Genomic DNA, 22,814 nt, shown 5'->3' on the forward strand with positions numbered 1-22,814 from the left:
ACTTGTGGCCCTACTGTGTGGCTGGACTCCTGACTCAATTGTCAGGGATTATGGCAGTTGTAGTCCAACAACTAAAGTAATACAGGTGCTTCATCCCTTTTTAAAAAGCAATAGACTGCAGCTATTTGCACCTATGTAGAATATTAAACCATTGGCAGCTGGAGTCTATTTCTAAGCAGCAAAAAGACCTCCATAGTAATGAATGGAAGCTGTTTTAGTCTCCAAAGTTTTTTGCAGCATACTGTGACAAATAATGCACAACACAGATTCCTTTAGCAGGTATTTTCCTGAGAAATCTTTGTCATATGTACAATATCTATTTTTAAAAGTAATGACTTCTGTCCTATATTTTATAAACATCATTGTAGTAAAACTCTTGATTAAGTACAAAAAGAAAAGAAAAGTTGAGAAGGTTTGCAATCTGGTATTTTCAATCATCTTCAGCAAGTTGTTTTTGCAAGCTGAAAAAGAAGAAGCAGAATGGAACTGTTTTATGTAGTCATAAGTAGGCCTGGGTGATGTATGAGGGGCAGAGCGTGATGGTGATATATTGTGGATTAAGCAGCCACTGCTCCCGCATCCCTCTGCCACCATACCACTGAAGGGCATGCAGCTCTGTGGAGCCGTTTAACAAAGCCCCCACTTAGACTTGATGAGCTGAGAAGCAGCCTTCCTTCAACAGTCCGCTTCTCAGCTGATCAAGTCCCCCCACTTTCAGCTAGCGGGGGCTTCATGAAACTGCTCCGCTGAAGTGCATGCCCCTCAGTGGAGCAGTTTAATGAAGCCACCCACCTGTGCCTCAACTACCTTGGGGCAGCTGGGCAGGCTCCCCCTTTCTCCCAGGAGGAAGAGGCCGCCTGCCCACCCGTGCCAAGGCAGCAGCTGCATGAACAGAGCATTCATGGGGCTGCCTCAGCAAAGGCAGGCACAGGAGGAGGTGGCAGCTTTCTCCTGTGCCTCGCAGGGCTGGGTTCCTTCCTCCACCCCAAAAATGTAAAGGCTGCCCTTGCAGGAAAAGCACTTCAGCCATCCTTCTAAAATGTGTAGGATTCATTCCCTCAGAAGGGCAACTTGTCTGCAGATTTCATCCAATTCTGCCCCAAAATAACAAGTTATAGTCAGTGCCTTTAAAAAGCGCACACACCATTTTTAAGGTGCTCAGCGCAAAAGCCCCTAGACTTATTTGTCTCTAATTGGGCAGGCTTTCTCCATAATGGAAGAGCTACTTTGTCTGAAATTTTCACTCATTTCTGTCAAAGGGAAAAAAGGTTATAGCCATTTCTTGATTTTCTAATACTGAATCAGGAAAGTGGAGGACTTGAACAAACCACAGGCCAAGTTGGACGGCTATAAAGTACCTTATTTTTCGCTCCATAGGACGCACTTTTTCCCCTCCAAAAATTAAGGGGAAATGTGTGTGCATCCTATGGTGCACACCAACTCCCCTGGCGCTTCAGGGATAGCCGCTTAAAGCCTTCGGAGCGCAGCGCAAGTTCCCGCTGCACTCCACAGGCTTCAGGTTCCTTTCGCTGAAGCTGGGAGAGTCTTGCTCTCCCAGCTTCAGCAAAAGGAACCCAAAGCCTGCGGAGCGCAGCGGGAACTCGCGCTGCGCTCCGAAGGCTTCAGGGATCTTTGAGGCTGGTGGTGGGAGAAAGCAGCGTTCCCCCCCCCCCCCGCCAGCCCCAAAGAGCAGGTGTAAGGGAACCCGGAGCCCAGCAGGAGGGGTCAGTGAGCAGCGACTCTTCTCGCTCTCCAGGCTTCCAAGGTAGCCACCTGAAGCCTCCAGAGGCTTCGGTTGAACACATAGAACGCACCTTGTTTTAGAGGGGGAGAACAAGAAAAAAAAAATCTCCCCCTCTCTGCGCGGCGCCCCTTCAGCGAAGCGGCAGGAGAAATGGAAGGGGCTCCGTTTCTCCTGCCGCTTCACTGAAGGGGCGCTGAGCAGAGAGGGGGAGAATATTTTTTCCTGTTCTCCCCCTCTAAAACAAGGTGTGTCCTATGGAGCAAAAAATATGGTACCTCTACTCAAGATGAGTTATCTAGTATTAGGTACAAACACAAATAGACATTCAGATAAGTAGGCTAACTTCAGAATTTATGGGAAATCCACAAGCAACTCATGCTTATGTGTACTTCCAAAGCAGAACTCATGCTTTGAGATGAGTGTGTCTCTACACATCAAGCGATCACATCTCATCATGTGGGGTGGATAAGTTCTGTTTGGGATGTAATGAACACATATAGTTCAGTTACTGACTGGGAAGTTCTTTGTTACCTGCCATATTCCCAAAATACCAAAGTTCAGTGGTTCCTCGTGTACTTCTGTGTTTCAGTTTCTTACAGCTTTTATCACCTGTGTAAATCCAAACAAAATCTGCATGCATACCACTGATATAAAATTCCAATAGCTTCCTACCTTTCGAGATATTCTTTTACATTATCATAACCGTAAAACTTTGCCAAGTGAATGAGCATTCCTGTGGCACAACGACCATCACGTTTGCGACAGTAGCTGCAGTTACAGATCCCACGGCACGGAGGGCAGAACCAGTCCTTAGAGAGAAAGGGGCATTAATTATTTTAGTCAACAAATATAGGTGCTCTGGCTTAGCACAGAAACAGGAAGGGAGGTAGACACACAAAGATAGCATGTTTTTTAAGTCTCGTATGCTAGCAATGCATCTACGAGAGCTCCCATAATTTAAGTAGCTTGACAATACATTGATATCCCTCAACCTGAACAGTTTAGATACCTACTGGGTCTAGAAGTGCTGCTTTCACATCTTCTCCGTAGCGATTACGTAGGCATGGTCCGCAGAACTGTCCCCTCACACCCCCACAGCCTTCGTTACGACAAACTGTCTTAGTATCGATAGTCTTCTGTCGACACTGATGGCATGTGCTTCCCTAGCATGAGCACAGTAAAAAAGAGAATTATATAAAGGAACAGTGTTTGGAAATAAAACACGGTAGACTTCTTGAACCAATTCAGATGATGCTTCCACAGAATTTCACAATATTACTGCTAGTGCAACTAGGCTCCCCACCCCCTGCCCCACACAAAAAAATGCTAAGCCCATGAGAAACATCATTGTTCGCTTTAGCTCCTTCATAAGTTAAAGTTTGACTTATATCAAAAGCTCAGAACACTGCAAAAAAAAAAAAATGATAATAGAAAATTCAATGGTAGACATCTCTGCCCAGGAATGCTGCAATGCAGATGTGAACTTGAAATTTACACCACAGCACTCTGTAAAACAGGCATAAAGTACTGGTGGAGTTACCCATTCAAACTCCTAAAAACTTATGAAGGAGTAACTAAAGCAGTCTCCACACAACCGGAAGCTACAAAAGTATTAAATCAACTGGGACTGCAATCAAACAACTGAGAGAAGGGGATGAGACAGAATTCAGAAAAGGACAGTCAACAAATGGGGAAAAGGGAATAAACCACCAGCACAAAGATGACTTCTCTGTCTGCGGTCCCACTGAAATCACCAACTAAGTCTTACCAAGAGCTATGAGCTCTATAACCAAAACAGACAAGAACTGGGCTATTCTCTTATTTTGTTAGCGGCATAATGTAAAACATTTTCTGCTTCTATGGGGAGGTGATTAATGTTTACATCCTCCAACTGCACCCTTTGGCTCATGAAGGAAAAGACAGACTATTATACTCTCAGCCAATATATGCAGGAATTATTCTGTTGGGAAGGAGTTTGAATGTTGAAGTTATTCCCTTTTGGGAATTCAAAGCATACAGTGGAAGCTCAGGTAACGTAAACTTCAGGTTGCAAAAGCAGCAAACCCAGAAGTGTTTCGCGGCATGCGCAGAAGTGGTCTCTCCAGTTGTGAAAACTTCGGGATGCAGCTGGACCCCCGGAACGGATCCAGTTTGCAACCGGCAGTACCACTGTATTTATTTTGTGCTGATGGAATATGGTAACACCGAAATTACTATGATGCATAATAGATATTGTCTGGTACAGGCTGCATAATTTTATATTAATTTTACAGTGCCCAGAGGTGTAGGAAGGGGGGTGCGGGCCGCCCCAGGTGTCATCGCTGAGGGGGTGCGCGCCACGCACCCATGACTCCCAAGTCTACCCCGAGCCCCCCAATGTGAGGGGGGGGTGACAAAAAAAATCTGCACTGGATACCACCTGACCTTGCTACACCTCTGACAGTGCCATACTTAATTGCAGTAATGTAATGTAAATGGCCTGGGTATGCCAGTTAAAAGGGTATGGTCTGCTTTAGAGCAAGACAACCCCGACCTTATTTTTTAACAAGACACACAACAACAAAAACACTGATACAAAATCCTTTCTCCAAAGCGGAGTTGGAATGGTACACCTCACAAGGTGCTTCCAAAATGCAGGGAGGTCAGCAATCTGGGTTTCTCTCAAACTTGATTTTCAGTTAAAAGACATACTAAGTGACCCTAATGTAAGATTTATCTTCCTCAAAGGTCTGTTTGATTATTCCTGTTCAACATTATGCTCTATTTATGTTCGCAATACCTGACAAGAACAATTTCTGGATGAAACTTTTATATTACTGCATTCATTTAAACAAGGTAAAGCGGGAATAGGTGGTAACTTACATCTTGTACTTAATGATTATTTTTGATAAAAGCAGGATGTCTCAAAACCCACACAAACTGCCTTCTTTGAAAACATCCCTCTACAACATACTACATAAACACAATTCCTTTGATATTTGGTGCATAGCCAATCGAAAAGCTATACATATATGTCAGCATTCAATTGCCTTTCTTGGAACGCCTAAAACTACACATCAGCTACTATTTTTCTTTCTTTTCTGTAAAACAACTACCGTATTTTTCGCTCTATAGGACGCACTTTTTCCCCTTCAAAAATGAAGGGGAAATGTGTGTGCGTCCTATGGAGCGAAGAAGCCATAGCCCCGCGACCCTCTCCCGGCTGGAGAGGTGATGCGCGGCTATGGCAGGAGCCTCTCCGCTGCGCCTTTCCGCTTGCTCCCCGACCTGCTCTTTGGGGCTAGTGGTGGGCTTCCCCCCGCCAGCCCCAAAGAGCAGGTCGAAAGGAACCTGAAGCCTGGAGAGCTAGAGGGGTCGGTGCGCACCGACCCCTCTCGCTCTCCAGGCTTCCAAGGTAGCCGCCTGAAGGCGACTGAACGCACCTTAAACGGCACCTTGTTTTAGAGGGGGAAAACCAGAGAGGGGAAATTCTCCCCCTCTCTGCACAGCGCCTCCTGCTGCTTTGCTGAAGGGCTGCTGGGCAGAGAGGGGGAGATTATTTTTTTCTTGTTCTCCCCCCTCTAAAACAAGGTGCGTCCTATTGTCCGGTGCGTCCTATAGAGCGGAAAATACGGTAATTTGTTTCCCTGTATGGGCATGTTTTGTTACTTGAAATTAAAAATAAAAATTTTAAAAAGGCTAATAAAAAGACAATTGTTTTTCTATTAATACCCTGACCGGGTGGGCAAGTCCATTGATGGATATCAGAAGCATGACCTGCCCTGTCTGTTCTGCCGCACTTTGTCATAGTGTCCACACACAAAAACATGATGAGAGTGCAGCTAACATTTAGGGGTCTAATGGGAGGGAAGATACCTTGCAGCTCCAGCCATTTATGCAATAAGCTCTCTCATAATCATTCAACACTTCCTAGAACATCCTTCCACACGACAGCCTCCACCCCAAGCCTGGAGGCTAAGAAATTCTTTTTCCGACAGCAAGGCAAAAAATAAACGAGGGTAGAAGCTCAGGAGATGCCTGGTACCATTGGTTTGGTGCTACATGACCCTCCTAAAAGTGGGTTTACAGTATCCCACTGTTTACTGGGTGTCTTCTACATGCAGTCAGCAGGAAAGGACACATCTAAATCAATACAAACAGTGCTGTGGCAATTTAATTACTACATAAATTTTAACGCCATGTGAAGAAACTAAATAAGTCAAAATAGCTTAATCTCAAGCATTACATGTGCTCAAAAAATTAGTTTCATCAAACCCAAGAAGAAGAGATGCACCTACCAGGACTTTATCGTAGATTTTATCTTTAACTGTTATTGCAATGTTTTCTAAATCTTCGTCTGTAATATCTTCAACTGTTCGGTTTGAACAGTATTTTGATGATCTTCGTCTTTTAGATGTCCCCAAATCGTTCTATGAAAGAAACTCACATCAACGTCTCTAAACCAATGACTTTATGCTCCACTATTTTAAGAACAATAAAAACCATACACACACACACACACACATAAACAGAGAACAGTCCCTCTCATCATTCATGCAGGTGTTTCCCCTGCAACTCAGTGTGCTTCTTTTCCCTTTCCTCCTCAAATTGTCTGCTTAGAACTCAACTTAAATTAAAAAAAAAACCCTCCCTATACTCTTTGTGCTCAGCTCAGCCTCACTTCCTAACCTTATCACTCTAGAAAGAAGGAGTCTCATTTCTTTCCTATCTTGTGCACATTACATACAGATATAGATATTCCATTCCAAACTGTGCTACGAAAATGTAGAATATCCCCCTCCCCTCATGAGCAGTATTTTAGGATTCATATTGCATTTCTTTAAAATACAATACATACTACATATAGGAATAAAAATATTCTATTTGATCTACTATAATGTATAATACTGGTTTGTCATTTACAGCATCCATTATTTTCTATAGCTTATAATAAAAACAAATGAACTAATCCCTCCCGAAAAGAACTAATCCAATCTCCAACCTTTTGAGACCCATTTACAAACCAGAGATACTTTCATAGGCACCAAACACAAATTGCTACCAAGCACACACCACAGCCTGTTCTATTTGGCTGCAATAAAATACTGGCTTGTTTTCGGATCGCTTTGCCCCTTAGTGTTGCAGTCCTTGTTACCAAAAATACTCTGGGGTTAGGTGAGGTGGTTTCTAAAAGCAACACAAACTAAAAATTGAACTAGTCCGGTATGTACCCCTTTTAGTCTTTTCTTTAAGAGCTTTTGTTGTCTGAAACTGTTAAGCTGCTCTGCAAATCTGACTGCAGAAGCCGTGAAGTTTTCCAAGGCAAATTTTTCTGGGGGACGAGCATTTCTGGTTGGGTTTGTTCGACGCTCTATCTGGCCTTCTGAAAACATTCTCCTTGGCGTTTTCTTCTGTTTCTAGAAAAAAACAGCGTTTTAATGAGTCACCATAGGTCTTTTTTAATTTTGTAGAATGTAGCTGCAGTAGTGCCTTTACCTGTTTGTGTTAATGAATAGATGCAACTTCTTTAACCTTTCCAAATTCACCCTTTTGAGGGTCTTGTTTAATACCACAGTGCCAATCTCCACATATAAAATGAACTTATTTGGCCCAAACTACAATAGCGCAAATGCATTTTACACTTCTACAAATAGCAGCTGCAAAGCTGCTATTTGCCCCAACTGGAAACACATGTAATGCCTAACAGCATTTGCATGTCCCCCCCGCAATTGATAAGTGGATATATTCAACAGGATAATGTCCTAGGAGGGGGAGGGCTAATCCCACTGCTCCATGGTTGCTTTTTATAAAAGTCTGAGATGGAGATCCATTCACAGTGTTCATCATTATGTCTAACTTGGCCCTTTTCTTATGGCTGTTAATGCTACAGTAGCAATTCTTGTAGTGTAAAAAGGAGATGCACAAAACTGTACGAAGTTGCTCTTCGTAACCCTTCAGTTAATTTGCAGGGGGTTTTTAAACACATTTATTCTTCCTGAATCTCCTAAACAGAATAAATGCATATAACGTAAAGCTGGTTATGAAAGAATGCAATTGTATAGTAACTGGAAGGGAAAAGTCACAAAATACACTAGTGAGAGCCCAATAATTTCCTAGTCATATGTATATGAAGGGAAAAGCTGGTATTTCTGTATGCACACACTTCATAACAGACATGATATTTGTTTTTAATGTTGGCCTGAAAATCTTAAGTCCATAATGTCTCCTAAGAAGCAGTTCTTAAACAGCACTGTATCACTGGGGTTTGGGGGTAGCACCTATTGGAAAATAAAGAAAGCCACACAGCCAATCTTAGCAGTGCATTGCAGGTTTCCCAAAAGTATTTACTGATACTTACCGAAGGAGTTGAGGTAGGGATTTTCACTGGAAATATGTCAGGTATTGAATTCAGTTCCGCTAATAACTGAGCAAGCTGAAATGAGAAAAATGACACTGAATTTCTTCTGTATAGATAAATGTTTAATATATGCACTGTCCTTTGAAATTTTCTTTCCCCCCCTTGTTTTTCCATTTCTCTGTGTAAATTATTATGGTTTCTTTGATGTGAAATTATAAGTCCTGTAATGCTACATCTTAAGAAAGTAAATCTGTTTATAGCTGTTCAGTTTCAAAGTGTGTTTTCAAAATACCAAAATTAAAGTGCACATTTTCAAAATTGCAATGACTCCACATATTAATCCAGTGTGGTTGGGTTTTGTCGTTAACTTGAAAGAAGAAGATACTGTAATGTGGTGCTTCCTTTGAATAAAGCTGTATGCCACAGAATATGCACCCCACCTGCACTGTAAGAAAACATTCAAAAGTTTTTCTTCTGTTTTAGATTAACTTAGCTTGTTGACATCCAAACATGGACTAACTGTGGTTAGCAGAAACAAGCAACTTCAAATCATCGTTTATGAAGCCAGCTTGTTTCACTAACCTCTGGCTTCGAGTAGCCAGAGTTTAGAATTTGGCTGACTTTGCAAACTGTGCTTAATCTAAAACAACTAGAAAATTCTGATCTACTGATGTTAGTACCTGCAAAGAGTTGGAGAGCCCAGAAACTTAAGGCTCATTCTCATACTGCTCAGCCATACTTTAGCAGAGGAATGGGAAATATGTGACCCTTTAGTCATCAAATTTTGAAGGTATGCCAGTTCCCTATCCGTGGTTCAGTGGCATGACCAAATGCTGCTATTAACAGTTGCTTTCACATTCAATTCAAGGTACTTTGTGCCTTCTTTTAGAGAGGTCTGACCTGAGCATGCATAGGGCTAGGCATTCATAGCGTTGGTGCTTATATTGTGAGCAGCCTGCCCATATTTTTGTTCCAGAAAGCTTTTTCAGTTTGACTATAATGGGCTATGTGTTTTGTGTTGCGCACTGATAAAGTAAGGTAAGGCAAATTAAAATTTTAAACATACATATACTTTTGGGTCTAGAATTGTCACGTCCGTAGCAGCCTGCAATTTCCTTCCGTCTTCTTCGTTATTAGTGCAAACTAAGACTGTTGAAATACATTTTTACAGTTTGTGTACGACAATGTCACCTGCATCCCAGTTCTTACCATGGCTTTATTTTCTTTTATATTCATGGCTCTTTTAAGCAGTGCACTAGAGCTTTCATTTGATGCCTCTTTAGAATCTTCCTCTTTAGAATCTTCCTCCGACCCTGAAGATGCTTCCTGATCTGCCACTTTCCACGTTTTATTATTTTTTATTTGTGTAAGAGAGCAAGGGTGTTTACTGTCCATCAAGCAGAACTTAGAAGAACGTCTTTTAGGTGCCCTCTTCTCAGCAGATTTCTTGGTAGGAAACTGCAATGCCACACGGAGGCCAAAGCTACTTCTCCTGGAGGATGCATTTGCTCTGCCTTCCTCCACCTCCACTTCTTCTTCTGTTTCTGCCGCCATCAAGGATAATGGATCATTTTCTGGATCTGATTCCACTGCCTAAAAACAATGCATGATACAACCTATAATAAAATTGCATCTATCATGCAATGATTTCCAGTTCCACTAATGAATGAAAAACACAATTTTCATTATTTCTACACAGGCCTTACTGAAAATGCATGTTTTTAAAAGTAGTCTGACTTTTAATTTAAATGGACAAACTTCCATGTAAATCAAGACAGCCTTGAGCATAGGGACACATCACTCCTTGTATGTGCTGCAACAAAACAAGGCCAAGAATGTTATAAATCATGATGGTGCTCAATTATAGACTAAAATGAGGCTCTAGAATAGCCAATGAATTAATTGCAGAAACACTACTGACTTCACAGGCACCATACTTATCTAAAGTCCTTCAACAAATAATGGATTACACTTAATGTGCAGAAATTAGTTGTGGGGGCAGAATTAAGCTTGCAATTAATTTAGGCAGTAATCCTACACACATTTGCCTGGAAGTAAGTCTCGCTGAACACAAAGGACATTACTTCTGAGTAGCTATGCACAACACTGTTTTGCAATAAATAATTCCTGGTTGAGGATCACAGCTCAATGGCAGAGTATATGGTTTGCATGCAGATGGGCCCATGTTCAATCCTTCACACACACACACACACACACACACACACACACACAGTAATATTAAAGGATCAGGTAGCAAGTAGAAGTTGTGATACCTAAGATCTTGGAAAGTTCAAACTGGGATTTAAATCTTACTGTCCCTTCACTGCACAATAACAACTCAGTTTCACATGGCAAAAGGAATGTCAGAAGACCCAGACCATGCTACTTGGGAGAAACCTCCACCCTTGGACAGTAAGCCAACAGTGACATTGGAAGGAGCTGCAGCATTAGTTACCAGTTCTGATGTTACCTTTATGGTATAGAAAGGAGATAAATTGCAGCAGTACCCACACTGCAAAGCTCAATGTGAGAAGGGGTATGAGAAAATCTTGTTTAGTAGGCTGTAAGTTTCAATCAATTTTTTGCAGCCTTCTCAGTCCTGAACCTCAGTGCAAGTCACAGTCCTAAACCACAATATTTATTAAAACAAGAGGCAAATCCACAGGAGAGACCAAGGTATATGAAGATAAATACTATGAAAAATGTGGCCTGTACCTCCATATCATCCTCTCCATTTACTTCAAATCCTTCAAATGTTTCATTTTCTGACTCGGTGTCTTCTCTGAAAATCTCTCTCAGTTTCTCAGTCAGGTACTTGGGCTGACAATGAATGTCCTGCAACACCAAGCACAAAACACATTGTTCACTGAACAATGAAGCAAAAAGGAAAACAGCCAAAAGATCCTCTCTATCAAAATCAGAGTAGACTGCTTAACAGTTTACTGTATAGATGATATGAACCGGGAAAGAACAAAACCCAGCTGAAGGAGATGGGAGGGTAAATGCAACCCTGGATAAAGCAACCAAGATACTTCAGGTGAGCAACTCCTTCCTGCTCCCCTCCCTTTGGAAAATGCAACTTTCTCCTTCCATTGATGTGTGTTTAAAAAATCTACTCATTGGCTTTAATACTAAGATAACTTTAGAAAGCTGAAGGAAGAAAAACTTCCCATCCCTTCCTCAGCTCTGTAGCCATTATAAAGATGCCTTCCTGAACAATGCCGCCCCCATGTGTGGTGTGGGGGGGACGGACAATAGGCTTACCTTCCATTAATTTCTTAATTAAAAAAATTAAATCAGCTGGGACATGAAAACGGTTAACGCAGCATAAGGTTATCAAACTGACATGTGGGGAAGGTGTGGGAGAAGGGAGAAAGGGGGAAGAAAGAGACCCAAGACTTACTTGGGGCAACTGCTCCTACCCCTTCAGCCCTCATGTACCATCCCACATTGTGCCCATCCAGAGCTTTCTCAGAAAGGCAGGAAAGGACGAGGAAGTTTCCTTCCATGACTTTCTTAAGGTACCTTAGGAGTCAAGCCAATATGCTAACACACTCTGAATGTCTGTCTCTCTCTGGCCAGATCCATACAACATTTAAAACATATGCAGCACACATTTAAAGCTCGTGACTCCCCCTGAAGAATCCTGAGGGTGCTGAGAACCAGCTTTGTAAGGGTGGAAACTACAGGTCCCAGGTTTCTTTGGGGGACGTCATGTGCTTTATATGTTTGTTGGAAGTGTTTTAAATGTATGGTGTGGATCTGCCCCTCCCTCCCTGTCCCCACCATCCCATACTCACACAGTGTAAGTAAATAACTTCCCATGATTGCTCTAGTATCAAAAAGTTATAGAGGTGCGTTTTTTTCTTGCAAGTTGTTTTAACTTTAATTTTGTTTTATTATGCACATAGAAGAGTCACAATGAACTTTATGAAATCAGGGGGAGAGGTTTGTAAAAGAAAATATTTCAAAGCACCTGTCAATCTTTCTACCTTTCTAAGGCTTTCATTCTAAGGCTAGTGTAGGGCGGGGGATGGGGGACTCACACGCATATGCAGAAAACATCAATCTTTGGAGAGTCACAACTGTGCATTATGAGAGCAGTTCCCTTGTTTTTCTTTGCCGCTTCCTCCTGCCATGCAAGACTAAATGACCTTTCATACAACTGCACTTCACTAAGTATCTTCATTCCCTTTTACAATGCTGCCCTCACTTCCCTGTATTTAATTATACACTTCTTTATATTGAGATAATGTAAGTGAAAAACAGTTACAATAGATTAAGAGAAAAACTTTGAGGGGAACACAAGAGAAAGAATCATTGATATACTGTTCCTTTAAACTCGAAAATCATCTCCTATGATAATTGGAGGGGTTCTCTTTGTAAAATTACTTCTTCTGCTGATAGCTGCGGTGCAGCTGCTTCAGAGTGGGGGGGAGCGTACACACAAAAGGAAAGTTACTTTAAATGAGAAATTGTATTTATAGTTGAGACAGATTGAAACAGGAATGTTGACATGGTTCTTGGAGCAGGATGTACATATCTCCTGGAAGGGACCTCACAGATAATTCAGTTCAACCCCGTGTCAATGCAGAAAATCTGCAGCTGCAGAAATATTTCTAGTGAAGCAGGGTCCTCCAGTATGGTGTCATCTGCAAGTGTCATTAGCTTTGTCTTTATTCCTTGATCCAAGTCATTTATATCAAAAATGTTGAAGAACCCTGCAGTATCCTACTTCTCACTTCTCTTAGAAATAAGAGGACCCATTGATGAGCACTCTTTTGACATAGGCTACAATTCCACCTATCAGCAACACTGTCAAGTACACATTTTACCAGCTTTTCAATGAGAATATTGTGGGGGACCTTGACGACAGTCTTGCTGAAATCAAGATATATTACATCTACAGCAGCTCACTGATCTACCAAATTGTTGTTGTTTAGTCGTGTCCGACTCTTCATGACCCCATGGACCAGAGCACACCAGGCACTCCTGTCTTCCACTGCCTCCCGCAGTTTGGTCAAACTCATGTTGGTAGCTTCAAGAACACTGTCCAACCATATCGTCCTCTGTCATCCCCTTCTCCTTGTGCCCTCAATCTTTCCCAACATCAGGGTCTTTTCCATGGAGTCTTCTCTTCTCATGAGGTGGCCAAAGACTACCTCTTAATAAATCTACACATTAAACCTAAGGTTAGTCAAGGCATTCTTTGCTTTTATCATTCCTACTGCAATTTGTTAAACTGACCTCAGAGATCAAAGCAGCAACTATTACTAAATCACATTCAAGCAAATATCTGGGTGGATTATCTTCACCAAGTTAAAAATTAATCATAAACTGCTAAAGGGCAGTGGTATGCATACATTTAGGCTATAGTCATGTCCTAAGCCTTGCTGTAATCAGAATCAAGCAAGTTTAACATGGGAGACATAATCAAGTCCTTACTATATGAAACACGGTGAAGTCAATGTATTAAAGAGATTTAGATTTAGGAAATTTGAATTTAAGTCCTACCTCTGCAACAAACAGCTGTACTTTTCTGCCTCATTTATTTCAACAGGAGAGTGCTAAAGAATGCACTTAAGGGTGTTTAATCTTCAACAGATAGTCTATGCAAAAAGTAAAAAGCACTACATTCCAAAAGCATTTTTAGAAAACAATTTCAGAAGAAGGATAATCTATTTTAGTTTTCACCATGGTTAAATATGTTTCAGATTTGTAGGAGATTTACAAGATTTCCCTACCTTTTTTCTTGACTCTAGTGAATCAAAACTCTCACAGCTGTCTTCCAGTGACAGTGTTTCCATGGGAACATCTGCTCCAAACCCAAGAAAATCTTCATCATCACTCGGGGTATTAAATATATCAGCCAATTTGAGCATCTGTTTTCAGTTCGTAAAGAGAAATGGAAGATAAAGTTAGCTATAGTAGTTACAGTATTAGTAGCATCTTTCACAAGAATGGCATGTTATTAACTCACCACTCAGTTTAATTATACATAGTACACATGAAACTACACAGGTCAAAACACAGAGGATGCTACGAAGGCTGATTTAGGTTGCAAATCACTTCACACTTGCTCAGGAGTAAGGACCAGGTGCCCATCGACCCTTGTCACAGCAGGATGGAACCCTGGCTCTGTCAAGAGATCGGAACCCAAACCTGGCCCTACAGGCAGAGAGAGGCAACCCAACTCCCCATTGCAGCTCAAAGCTGGAGCTATGCAGCTTCCCTCTGTGTCCGAGAGACCTTCTGAGCTCAGAGCAAACGGATGTCCCTCCACTTCTCCCTTTCAACCCTGAGCTCTCTTCTGCACCAGAGGAACACCACAACTCTTAGCATCTGCCAGGTAGTGAACCAAAGCAAGCCTCTGCCCCCTTCCAGCACTGTGCTGGATGGACGGTTGGGGTCCCACCTTCAATTTTAAGAGATGGAAAGAGAAGTGATTTCTTCTCCTGGCCTCCTACAGTGGAGGGATAGTAAGGGATTGCAGATTCCCATGTCATTTAATTGTTTTTAAATTATATATTAGTTTTCACTGTTGATACACAGTTCCAGTCTTATAAACTTTTACAAATTATCCCAGATTTTGCCTAACAGACAGTTCAAGACACAGGAGTTTGTAATACCTCAAGAACACAGGGTTGTGTCCAATGCTAATCTTACTCCAAGCGGACCCAGTGAAACCAATGGTCAGGATTCACTTTTGCTTATTATTTTCAGTGTCTCTATTCTGAGGAGAACTTAGTTGGCTACAACAACCAGCCTCTTAACTTTGTGATGTTTCAAGTGCAGCTCTAAAACAGCAAGCCAGTTCACCACCCAGAAAGGAGGATATTCTTCAAATGTTTAAAAGAGCACCCTAAGGGTTGGAGGGTGGGGGGGACCTATGAATTAAACTAAAGAAATCAACATTACAATGCTAAAACTTTAGAAATGTATTTGGTATGCACTGCCACTATACAGTGGTACCTCGAGTTAAGAACTTAATTCGTTCTGGAGGTCCGTTCTTAACCTGAAACTGTTCTTAACCTGAGGTACCACTTTAGCTAATGGGGCCTCCCGCTGCACTGCCGGAGCACAATTTCTGTTTTCATCCTGAAACAAAGTTCTTAACCCAAGGTACTATTTCTGGGTTAGCGGAGTCTGTAACCTGAAGCGTATGTAACCTGAGGTACCACTGTATACGCAAATACCTACGATGAAGTATCACTAGAATATTCCTCAAATTCTATTCACTACCTGAGAAAATATGTAAAACAGGCAGGCATTGTCTAAGTGAGGCTGACTGGTTTGTTTTTAATATGAAGTTCACAATGATAGTGATGATGATGAAAAAGCAAGAATTAGAAAATCTAACTCCAGTATATACACTGTACATTTTCCCTCCACACTCATACACGTTTTTATATGTTATTTTTATAACATGTTTTTCAGCACTGGAAAATAATTACAGAGTATGTAATTTTCAATTTTCACTTTCCATAAACTTACAAATTGTGCTCACATTCCCGTATTTCTTTTCTTCATTGTTTCTCCCTGTTCTCATTTGAGACACTAACATATAACAAGGCTGTTTTCCCCTTATTTTCCTCATCCATTCTGATATAGGGAATATGTTTAGGGAAGTTTTTAATATTTAATGCTGTATTGTTTTTAACACTTGATTGGAAGCTGCCCAGAGTGGCTGGGGAGACTCAGCCAGATGGGCGGGGTATAAATTATTATTATTATTATTATTATTATTATTATTATTATTATTATTATTACTACTACTACTACTACTACTACTACTACTACTATGGTGGTTTTTATTTTTCCAGTGAGGACCAAGGCATAGCCTTACACATATTAGAAGTCATGTAACTGGCGAGTTTTCCACTTCTGCCCAGATTGTGTACAAAAGAATTTTGAAACTTCTTGGTAATTACATTTCCTGTATAATTTCCAAAATACACTTATTAAAAATGATAGTATTGTGTTGAATAACCAAGTCCGTTCTTCCAGTTACATATGCTATTTACCGATCAGTAAATCTTCCTCCCACTTCTTTTTAAAAATTGGGGATAACTGCTTATCCTTAGTATGATAACATTTGATATATTCTGCTTATTAAACTTTTTGGTCTGGATTAATCAGAAGCTTTTCAAAGGGACTGTATGCACCCAGGGGTCCATATTTAGCTTTCAATTCTGCAACAATGCTTAGGGGGTTTAATCTATGAAAATAACCAACTAAGAACTGTTGCCCAATAAGTTTGGAAAACAAAACATGCTGAGATTTATAGATGGATAGTGTAATTTGTAAGTTTGGGGGCTGGGCACTGCCCCTGACCTGAACCATGGAAGCACTTTACCCGTTTAAGGCCCCGATATTTTTTGGGGGGGCGGGACTTTTAATTAGTTTTTAAATCAGGAGGGGAGCAGGGAAAGGAAGCACTGCACCTCCTTTTCCTGTCCTCTTAACTGCACTACAGAAGAAGAGTTCGGATTTGATATCCCGCTTTATCACTACCCAAAGGAGTCTCAAAGCGGCTAACATTCTCCTTTCCCTTCCTCCCCCACAACAAACACTCTGTGAGGTGAGTGGGGCTGAGAGACTTCAGAGAAGTGTGACTGGCCCAAGGTCACCCAGCAGCTGCATGTGGAGGAGCGGAGATGCGAACCCGGTTCCCCAGATTACGAGTCTACCGCTCTTAACCACTACACTACAGAGAGGAGGAAAGTCCAGTCCTGCTGGGTGCTGCTTCACCAACACACTCCCTGTAGGAAACACGCTGGTGAAACAGACCCCTACAGCCAGCAGGACTGCATCCTTGATGTGCAGTTCCTGCGGTGCTGCTGCATGTGCTCTGCCAGGCCTGCTTGGCCTTCATCAGTGCCACCTCCTCCCACTCCATGGCCACACTTCAGGTCGGATTTCAGACAATGAGTCTTTGTCATCCCTACCTGGAGATGTCAGGGAATGAACCTGGGACCAGAAACAGCTTTCCTCAAAACAAAACAAGTCAACAAAGTTCTCAGTGCGACTGGGAAAGAGGAGTTAAAAATGAAGCACTATAATACTGAACATTTTAGTGCCGTAATGCAAAATGCATATGAGGAGCTGTGGAGTCTAGTTGCTATGAATAACTGGCTTCCAGGAGCAAGTGCATTAGTTCCTGAACTATTGTACAGCTGAGCTAGCCGCTGCTGCAATTATCGTATGCCTAACTAATTTCTTCTTCTGCATCTGTACCAGAGGAGTCATTACGGGGGTGTAATTACAGATTATTAACGAGGGGGGGGAACCCTTTTTGAGTAAAGTCCCTTTTTTGATCTCTGTGTGTTGGTACGGAGGGACTCTGAATAAAGTAACACTGCAGAGGCTTCAAAAGAGCCTTTTGCATTCCAAGCCCTCTTCCCTCCATATTGATTTTCAATAGTCGTATTAAAATCATTCAGGAGCCCCAATGCCTTAATTTAAATGAGAGCTGTATAACATACAAGATTGATACAAGATAGACCTTGTCAATCAATGAGTTTTGCACAGAATAACTGTGGCAGTGCATCAAAGAAGCTGGTTTCTTGCCACCAAGAACTCACAACTTTTTACTTTAAAATGTTTATAAGTAATTTTGCATGTAACCACTATGCAGCCTTGACACAATAACTAACTGATTCATTTTAAAAGCTTCTACTCTGTTAAAAAAGAAACATCAACCTTGAAGGAAAGTGAATGTTTTGAAGTGGGTGGGTCTACTGACATGGTGAGAATTTTGTGAAATTAGCAGTTTGTCTACACCAGAGGCCTACAACTGGTAGGCTGAGACCCACAAGCTACTTGCATTCTTAGCTAGGGTGGATTGAACCTGTGGTTCCTTCTGGCAGCTGGGGAACACCCAAAGGTGCTCAAAGCATCTCCAATGCACAGCACCAAAACACATCCCAACCCCCCTCCCCAGCTAGTCAAGAGAAAACTAGGAATTGTTAAAGCAGATTAGGCTGATTGAACCTTGCCTCAAACAGCCAAACAACTGCTTCCAACAGATTGCAAATCTTTCAGTGTAAGTCAAGCTTCTCATTAAATATCACTGGGGATAAAATAGTGTCCTACTGAGTAACTCCCACGATAGTGAAAAGCACTCTTCTCATGCTACTTTCTGGACTTGGTAGCTGGGACCAGAACCATTGTAACACAGTTGCCCCAATTCTCAATGCATGGAGTTGGTCCAGAAGAATACCATGGTCAATATAAGAAAGCAGTGTTCAAAACTCCCAGGAATTTCAGGAGCAGCTTTGAGCTGTGGAAGCAGTACTGCGCCCATGATTTCAGATTAAAACTGCAGAGTGGATGGAAAGCAGAGGACCTTTTTCTGCCTCCCCACTTCCAGCTACTCTCTTAAGACTGGAGAAGAGACCCTCTTAAGAATATTAGGGGGGTGGGCAGGGGAAGGACTAGATGACCATGGGGAAAATGAACATAATATTTAAGCTGTAATTCATTCATTTTCAGCTTTGTATTCTTGCTATAAAAAGTGTGCCTAGACATTCCGTTGTTGCGTCCATAACCTAGGTTTATGGTGCCATTTAGCTCCTAACTTTCATATCTCTGTTTCTAACACTGCAAAAAAAAGGTAAAGATGCAGGAGCAAAGTTGAAATTCCCTTGTCCTGCTCCCAGTAGAGGGTATCAGGGTAACCAAGACCACCTCAGTCTCATAGTGAGGTCTGAACCCAAATTAGAGTGGAACTAGATAATCCGTATCATCCAAGAACGTAATGAACCATTAACAACTCTAGACCTAATTAATCACTCCCTAGACCTACTGATTAAATCTGTGAGATTTGGTAAATCAAGAGGGCATGTGATTGGGTGTGTTGCCACAAGGACCTTGTCTACATCACAAGGTTTCATATACTGAAACACATCCCACAACACATCAAACTGTGGCACTGGATACTTCCGTTGGAGCTGCAACAACTGCTAAGTGAAGGTGACTCCAGAGTAAAGTGACTTTATCCTCAAAATGTGCAGCTAGTTGGACAAAGCAAGTCACTAAATGACCCAAGGTTGATATTTCCCCACAATATCAACCTTGAGACTGCTCAGAATAGCTCCACCAGTCAGTTACTAGCAAGCTCTTAACTTACATGCCAAAATTATACAGAACTTCATGGCCAGAAGAGATCTCAAAAGCCCTGTACAGTATAATAAAACAAAGATAAAAACCAATTCAAATAAAAAAACCAAAGTCAACAAGGACAAAGCAATCAACAAAATGCAGCAGCAACCAAATCAAGCTTGTTGAATATGCAACAGGAGCTCATGGAAGGCCTTTCCACAGCTCTGGGGCTTTCATGAGAAGGCTGTGTTTTTCATGAAGGACATTCTGGCCTTCACCGGAAGCTTCTCAGCTGACTTTGAACTGCAAGGAGGTTCACATGGGAGTAGCCACAATGGCCAATAGTCAGGGATGATGTGAGCTGCAGTCCAACAAATCTCTTGAGTTTCACCACCCCTAACTTAGGGCTTCACAGGTCAAATGGAGAAGCGGGGATGCTATGAACCAAAAAGATGAGATGACCCTGATGTATCATTAAACCAGCTCAGAGCACAGGATGCAGCATTATGCTGACTCAGACCACTGATCCACCAACACAGGTACCTGTTACACTAACTGGTGGCAGCTCTTGCAGATCTCCCGGGTTTCAGACTACCATTTACTGAGGGCAATGCTTTCAAAGTAGGTCAAACATAAAACATTGTTATAACCAATAATAATGGAAGTAATGTTTCCATTGGTATAAATTAGCACACTAGGCACAAACAAACCCTACTAGTATATAGCAAACCAAGAGGGGGCAGCGGCAAATAAAATCTAAAGCAATGGAAGTAGGACTCACCAATGCTTAACAGTAGGATCTTCTGCATTTAAAATTCCAGATTAATTTATACCAAATACTTCTTGAAAACCAAGTCATTGAAGGTAGACTTGGACTGCAGGGTAGTTCATGAACACATTACAGTATGGCAATCAGTGCAGATAAATTTTATCTATCCACTACATTAAAAGTGAATGCTCTCCACTAGGGGTGGGAAAGCTCTGGTACTCTAAATGCTGTTTATTGTTTATTTAGAGTATTTGTGCCCTGCTGTTCAGTCAGTGAAAGGCTCCCAAGGCAGCTTACATGCAATGAAAACAAGAGAGTTCCTACTCATAGGCTTACAATCTAAAACACACACACAAGGAAAAAGGGACAGGAAGGAAGAGGAAAAGCCATAGGTTGTAGGACTCCCAACTTCTATCAGTCCCAGAAAACATGGCTAACTGTCAGGGCTGATGGGAGCTGCGGTCTGTTTTTAACCTTCCAACACCATTGAAAGCCAAGAAGTTGTAATCTGGCAAGTCTCTGGAAGGCCACAGGTTCCCCACTTGTCAAAACACTTCTCTAAGAGCTTGCAATCCAAAACCATGCATATCTACTTGGATATAGGGCCATCAACAAATTAAATAAATTTTTGTTTCACTGCTATTTTTCAGGGGGAAAGGTCCCAGAACTCACCATTAACACCTCCCTTCACACATGTGGTGTGCATGTGTCACCGCAGATACTATTAGAGGAGTTTCCTCCTGAGTAGGTGGACTGGCTCCTCTGAGACAGTGCTTGCCACCTGTGTGGTTTTTTTCTTTTCTTTTTTTAGAAAGAAACACTATTTTAAAAAGCTTTGACGTTTTAAATAAATCTAGGGAGCTTTTGTATTTACTTAAAAACAGAAATAGTATCTTTGTAAAGATGAGAAATACTTTTCGGGAGCAACACTCGCTGAAACATTTAAGGAAAACTTTGTAAGGTTTCTTTATTAAGTGGAAAGTTTTATGAGTCAGCTTACATCTGAGCTCGCCACAATGCAAGAGAGTTTATTTGCCAAACGCCCCCTTCTTTCGCTCCTTTTTCAGATTCCTTCACTTCCATGACTATCCTTACTGTAAAAAAGAAGTGACCAGGCAACCCTGTACGGGGCGGGGGGCAACTTTCGCGGCAAGGCCAGTCTCATCAGCGACTTCCTCATTTCCCGGACTCCTCGAATCCGGGCAACTACAGAGAAGCACACAAACTAGGGAAGGATGCAAACAAAGGCAGCGAGGTATTTCACTCGACTGTCCCCAACCCTGTCGGGTTAAACAGCAAGAGATAACGCAAAAAGAGGAGAAAAGCTGCAGCAAAGCAATGAATCCAAAGGCTGTAGAGAGAGTTGGGGAGATTATTTCTCTTCTCGCCCCCCGCCCAATTTCCACATCTGCAGAAAAGTCCGTCCTGCTGGACGCACGTGGCTGCTCTGTGGAGAAAAGCCAGGCACTTCCATTGGGAGACGTCCATGACTGCAAGGCCTGGCGCTGCAAGCAAGGCGTCGGGGCCATGTTTGGCGAGAGGGGGCTCAAAAGGAGACCACCAGACCCCCTGGGCAACCCCATATATTCTGCTCGCCCGCGAGGAGGGCGCGCGAGAGTCTGAGAAACTGGCGCCAAACTCCCTGCGCCCAGCGCGCGCCGCGAAAACCCGAAGCTCTGCGAACGCCCGCGGGGCGCTTCCGCCTCACCTTGCTCCTCGGGGTCTCCGGGGCCATCCTGCTCGCGCGCCCACAAGCCCGCCGCGCGCCCACAAGCCCGCGCTCACTCACGCGCCCCTTTCTTGCGAGAAGCTGCCGGAGCTCGAACAAGCCGCCTGCAGACGTCGGGAGCGGGATTGTACGACCCTTGGTCGTTCAAGGGGGAGACGAGTAGGGCTTTTTGCCGTCTTCCCCTCTCCCTTTCTTTTCCAGCTTACGCTTTGGAAGAAGTTATGCCCTCGGCGCTGTTTTAACAGCTCCTTACCAGGTCTGCTGGGCAGAGGAGCTTGTGGTTGGGGTCTCCGTGCGCACTGGGCACCACGGACTCTCCCCGAGATCGGAATGGAACAGTCCGGTGGCGGGAGCTGCGATGGGGCTGAGCGGCGCGGGTTCTTTCGAAACTTTCCCCGCAGAAAGGAGTCGCGCGGGTCTAGATACAGGGGCAGTTGTTCCAGTGCCCTACAAATCTTCACGGGGGGTGAACCGAGTCCAATATTGGCGCCTACCGGAATACAGTACATCTTTCCCCGCCTTTTGGGGGCGTGGAAGTCGTTCAAACTGAGAGTCGCCGCCTTTTCCCCTAGGCCTGGCTCCAAACATTACTAGCTGCAGTTGCAGGCGGTCATTCGCCAGGTGAAACTTTTCTCCTGCTTAAAGATGTAGGACTCAACGGGAAGTATGTGCATCTTGGATTAACCGGGCTATTACGCAGCTGTGAGCGATGCAGACGACCTGTTGGGAACCGTAATTAGATCTTATATACACGAAGTTGTAAAAGGAATCAAAAACTTTCACTGCCCTCAATTGCGTAGGGAAAAGCCCAGAATTGAATCTCAAGGAGGGATTGCAACGAGCAAGGACAATTCACTCATCCTCAACGTGAGCGGAGAACAGAGATGTACCCATATTTAATTCTCTACATAATCACAAAGCTGCAAATGCAGCCTGGATCTGGTCCTCTGGAGTTTAAACAGTCTAAATTCTAGATTAGCCTTAGGCTATCCCAAACCATTTGTTAAAGTCATTGGGAAACTACTTCCTATGAATTAGTGAGTGATTACAAAAACACATTTGTCTGTAAATGTACTCAAGCAAGGTGTTCATATTGAATACAAAAATAAGAGTAAAGCAAAGTATTTAATAG

General features: G+C 42.5%; 1 protein-coding gene across 3 annotated transcripts; it reads right to left on the reverse strand.

Moving 5' to 3' along the window:
• Positions 1-199: 199 nt before the first annotated feature.
• On the reverse strand, positions 200-22,180 carry CDCA7L (cell division cycle associated 7 like). Of its 3 annotated transcripts, none has more exons than XM_053409904.1 (10): positions 21,936-22,180; positions 13,826-13,963; positions 10,797-10,916; positions 9,291-9,674; positions 8,082-8,156; positions 6,955-7,140; positions 6,022-6,153; positions 2,758-2,907; positions 2,417-2,553; positions 200-461 (listed from the first exon to the last, which is right to left on the reverse strand). In XM_053409904.1, exons 2-10 carry the CDS (start codon positions 13,961-13,963, stop codon positions 431-433), a joined length of 1,353 nt encoding a protein of 450 aa, XP_053265879.1. In that variant the 5' UTR covers positions 21,936-22,180; the 3' UTR covers positions 200-430. The 3 variants fall into 3 exon arrangements, with proteins under 3 accessions (XP_053265879.1, XP_053265878.1, XP_053265880.1); XM_053409903.1 differs by lacking the exon at positions 21,936-22,180 and adding an exon at positions 21,662-21,781; XM_053409905.1 differs by lacking the exons at positions 10,797-10,916; positions 21,936-22,180 and adding an exon at positions 21,662-21,781.
• Between the last annotated feature and the right edge of the window lie 634 nt (positions 22,181-22,814).

The sequence above is a fragment of the Podarcis raffonei genome, chromosome 12 (assembly GCF_027172205.1).
Source record: "Podarcis raffonei isolate rPodRaf1 chromosome 12, rPodRaf1.pri, whole genome shotgun sequence".
NCBI lineage: Eukaryota > Metazoa > Chordata > Lepidosauria > Squamata > Lacertidae > Podarcis > Podarcis raffonei.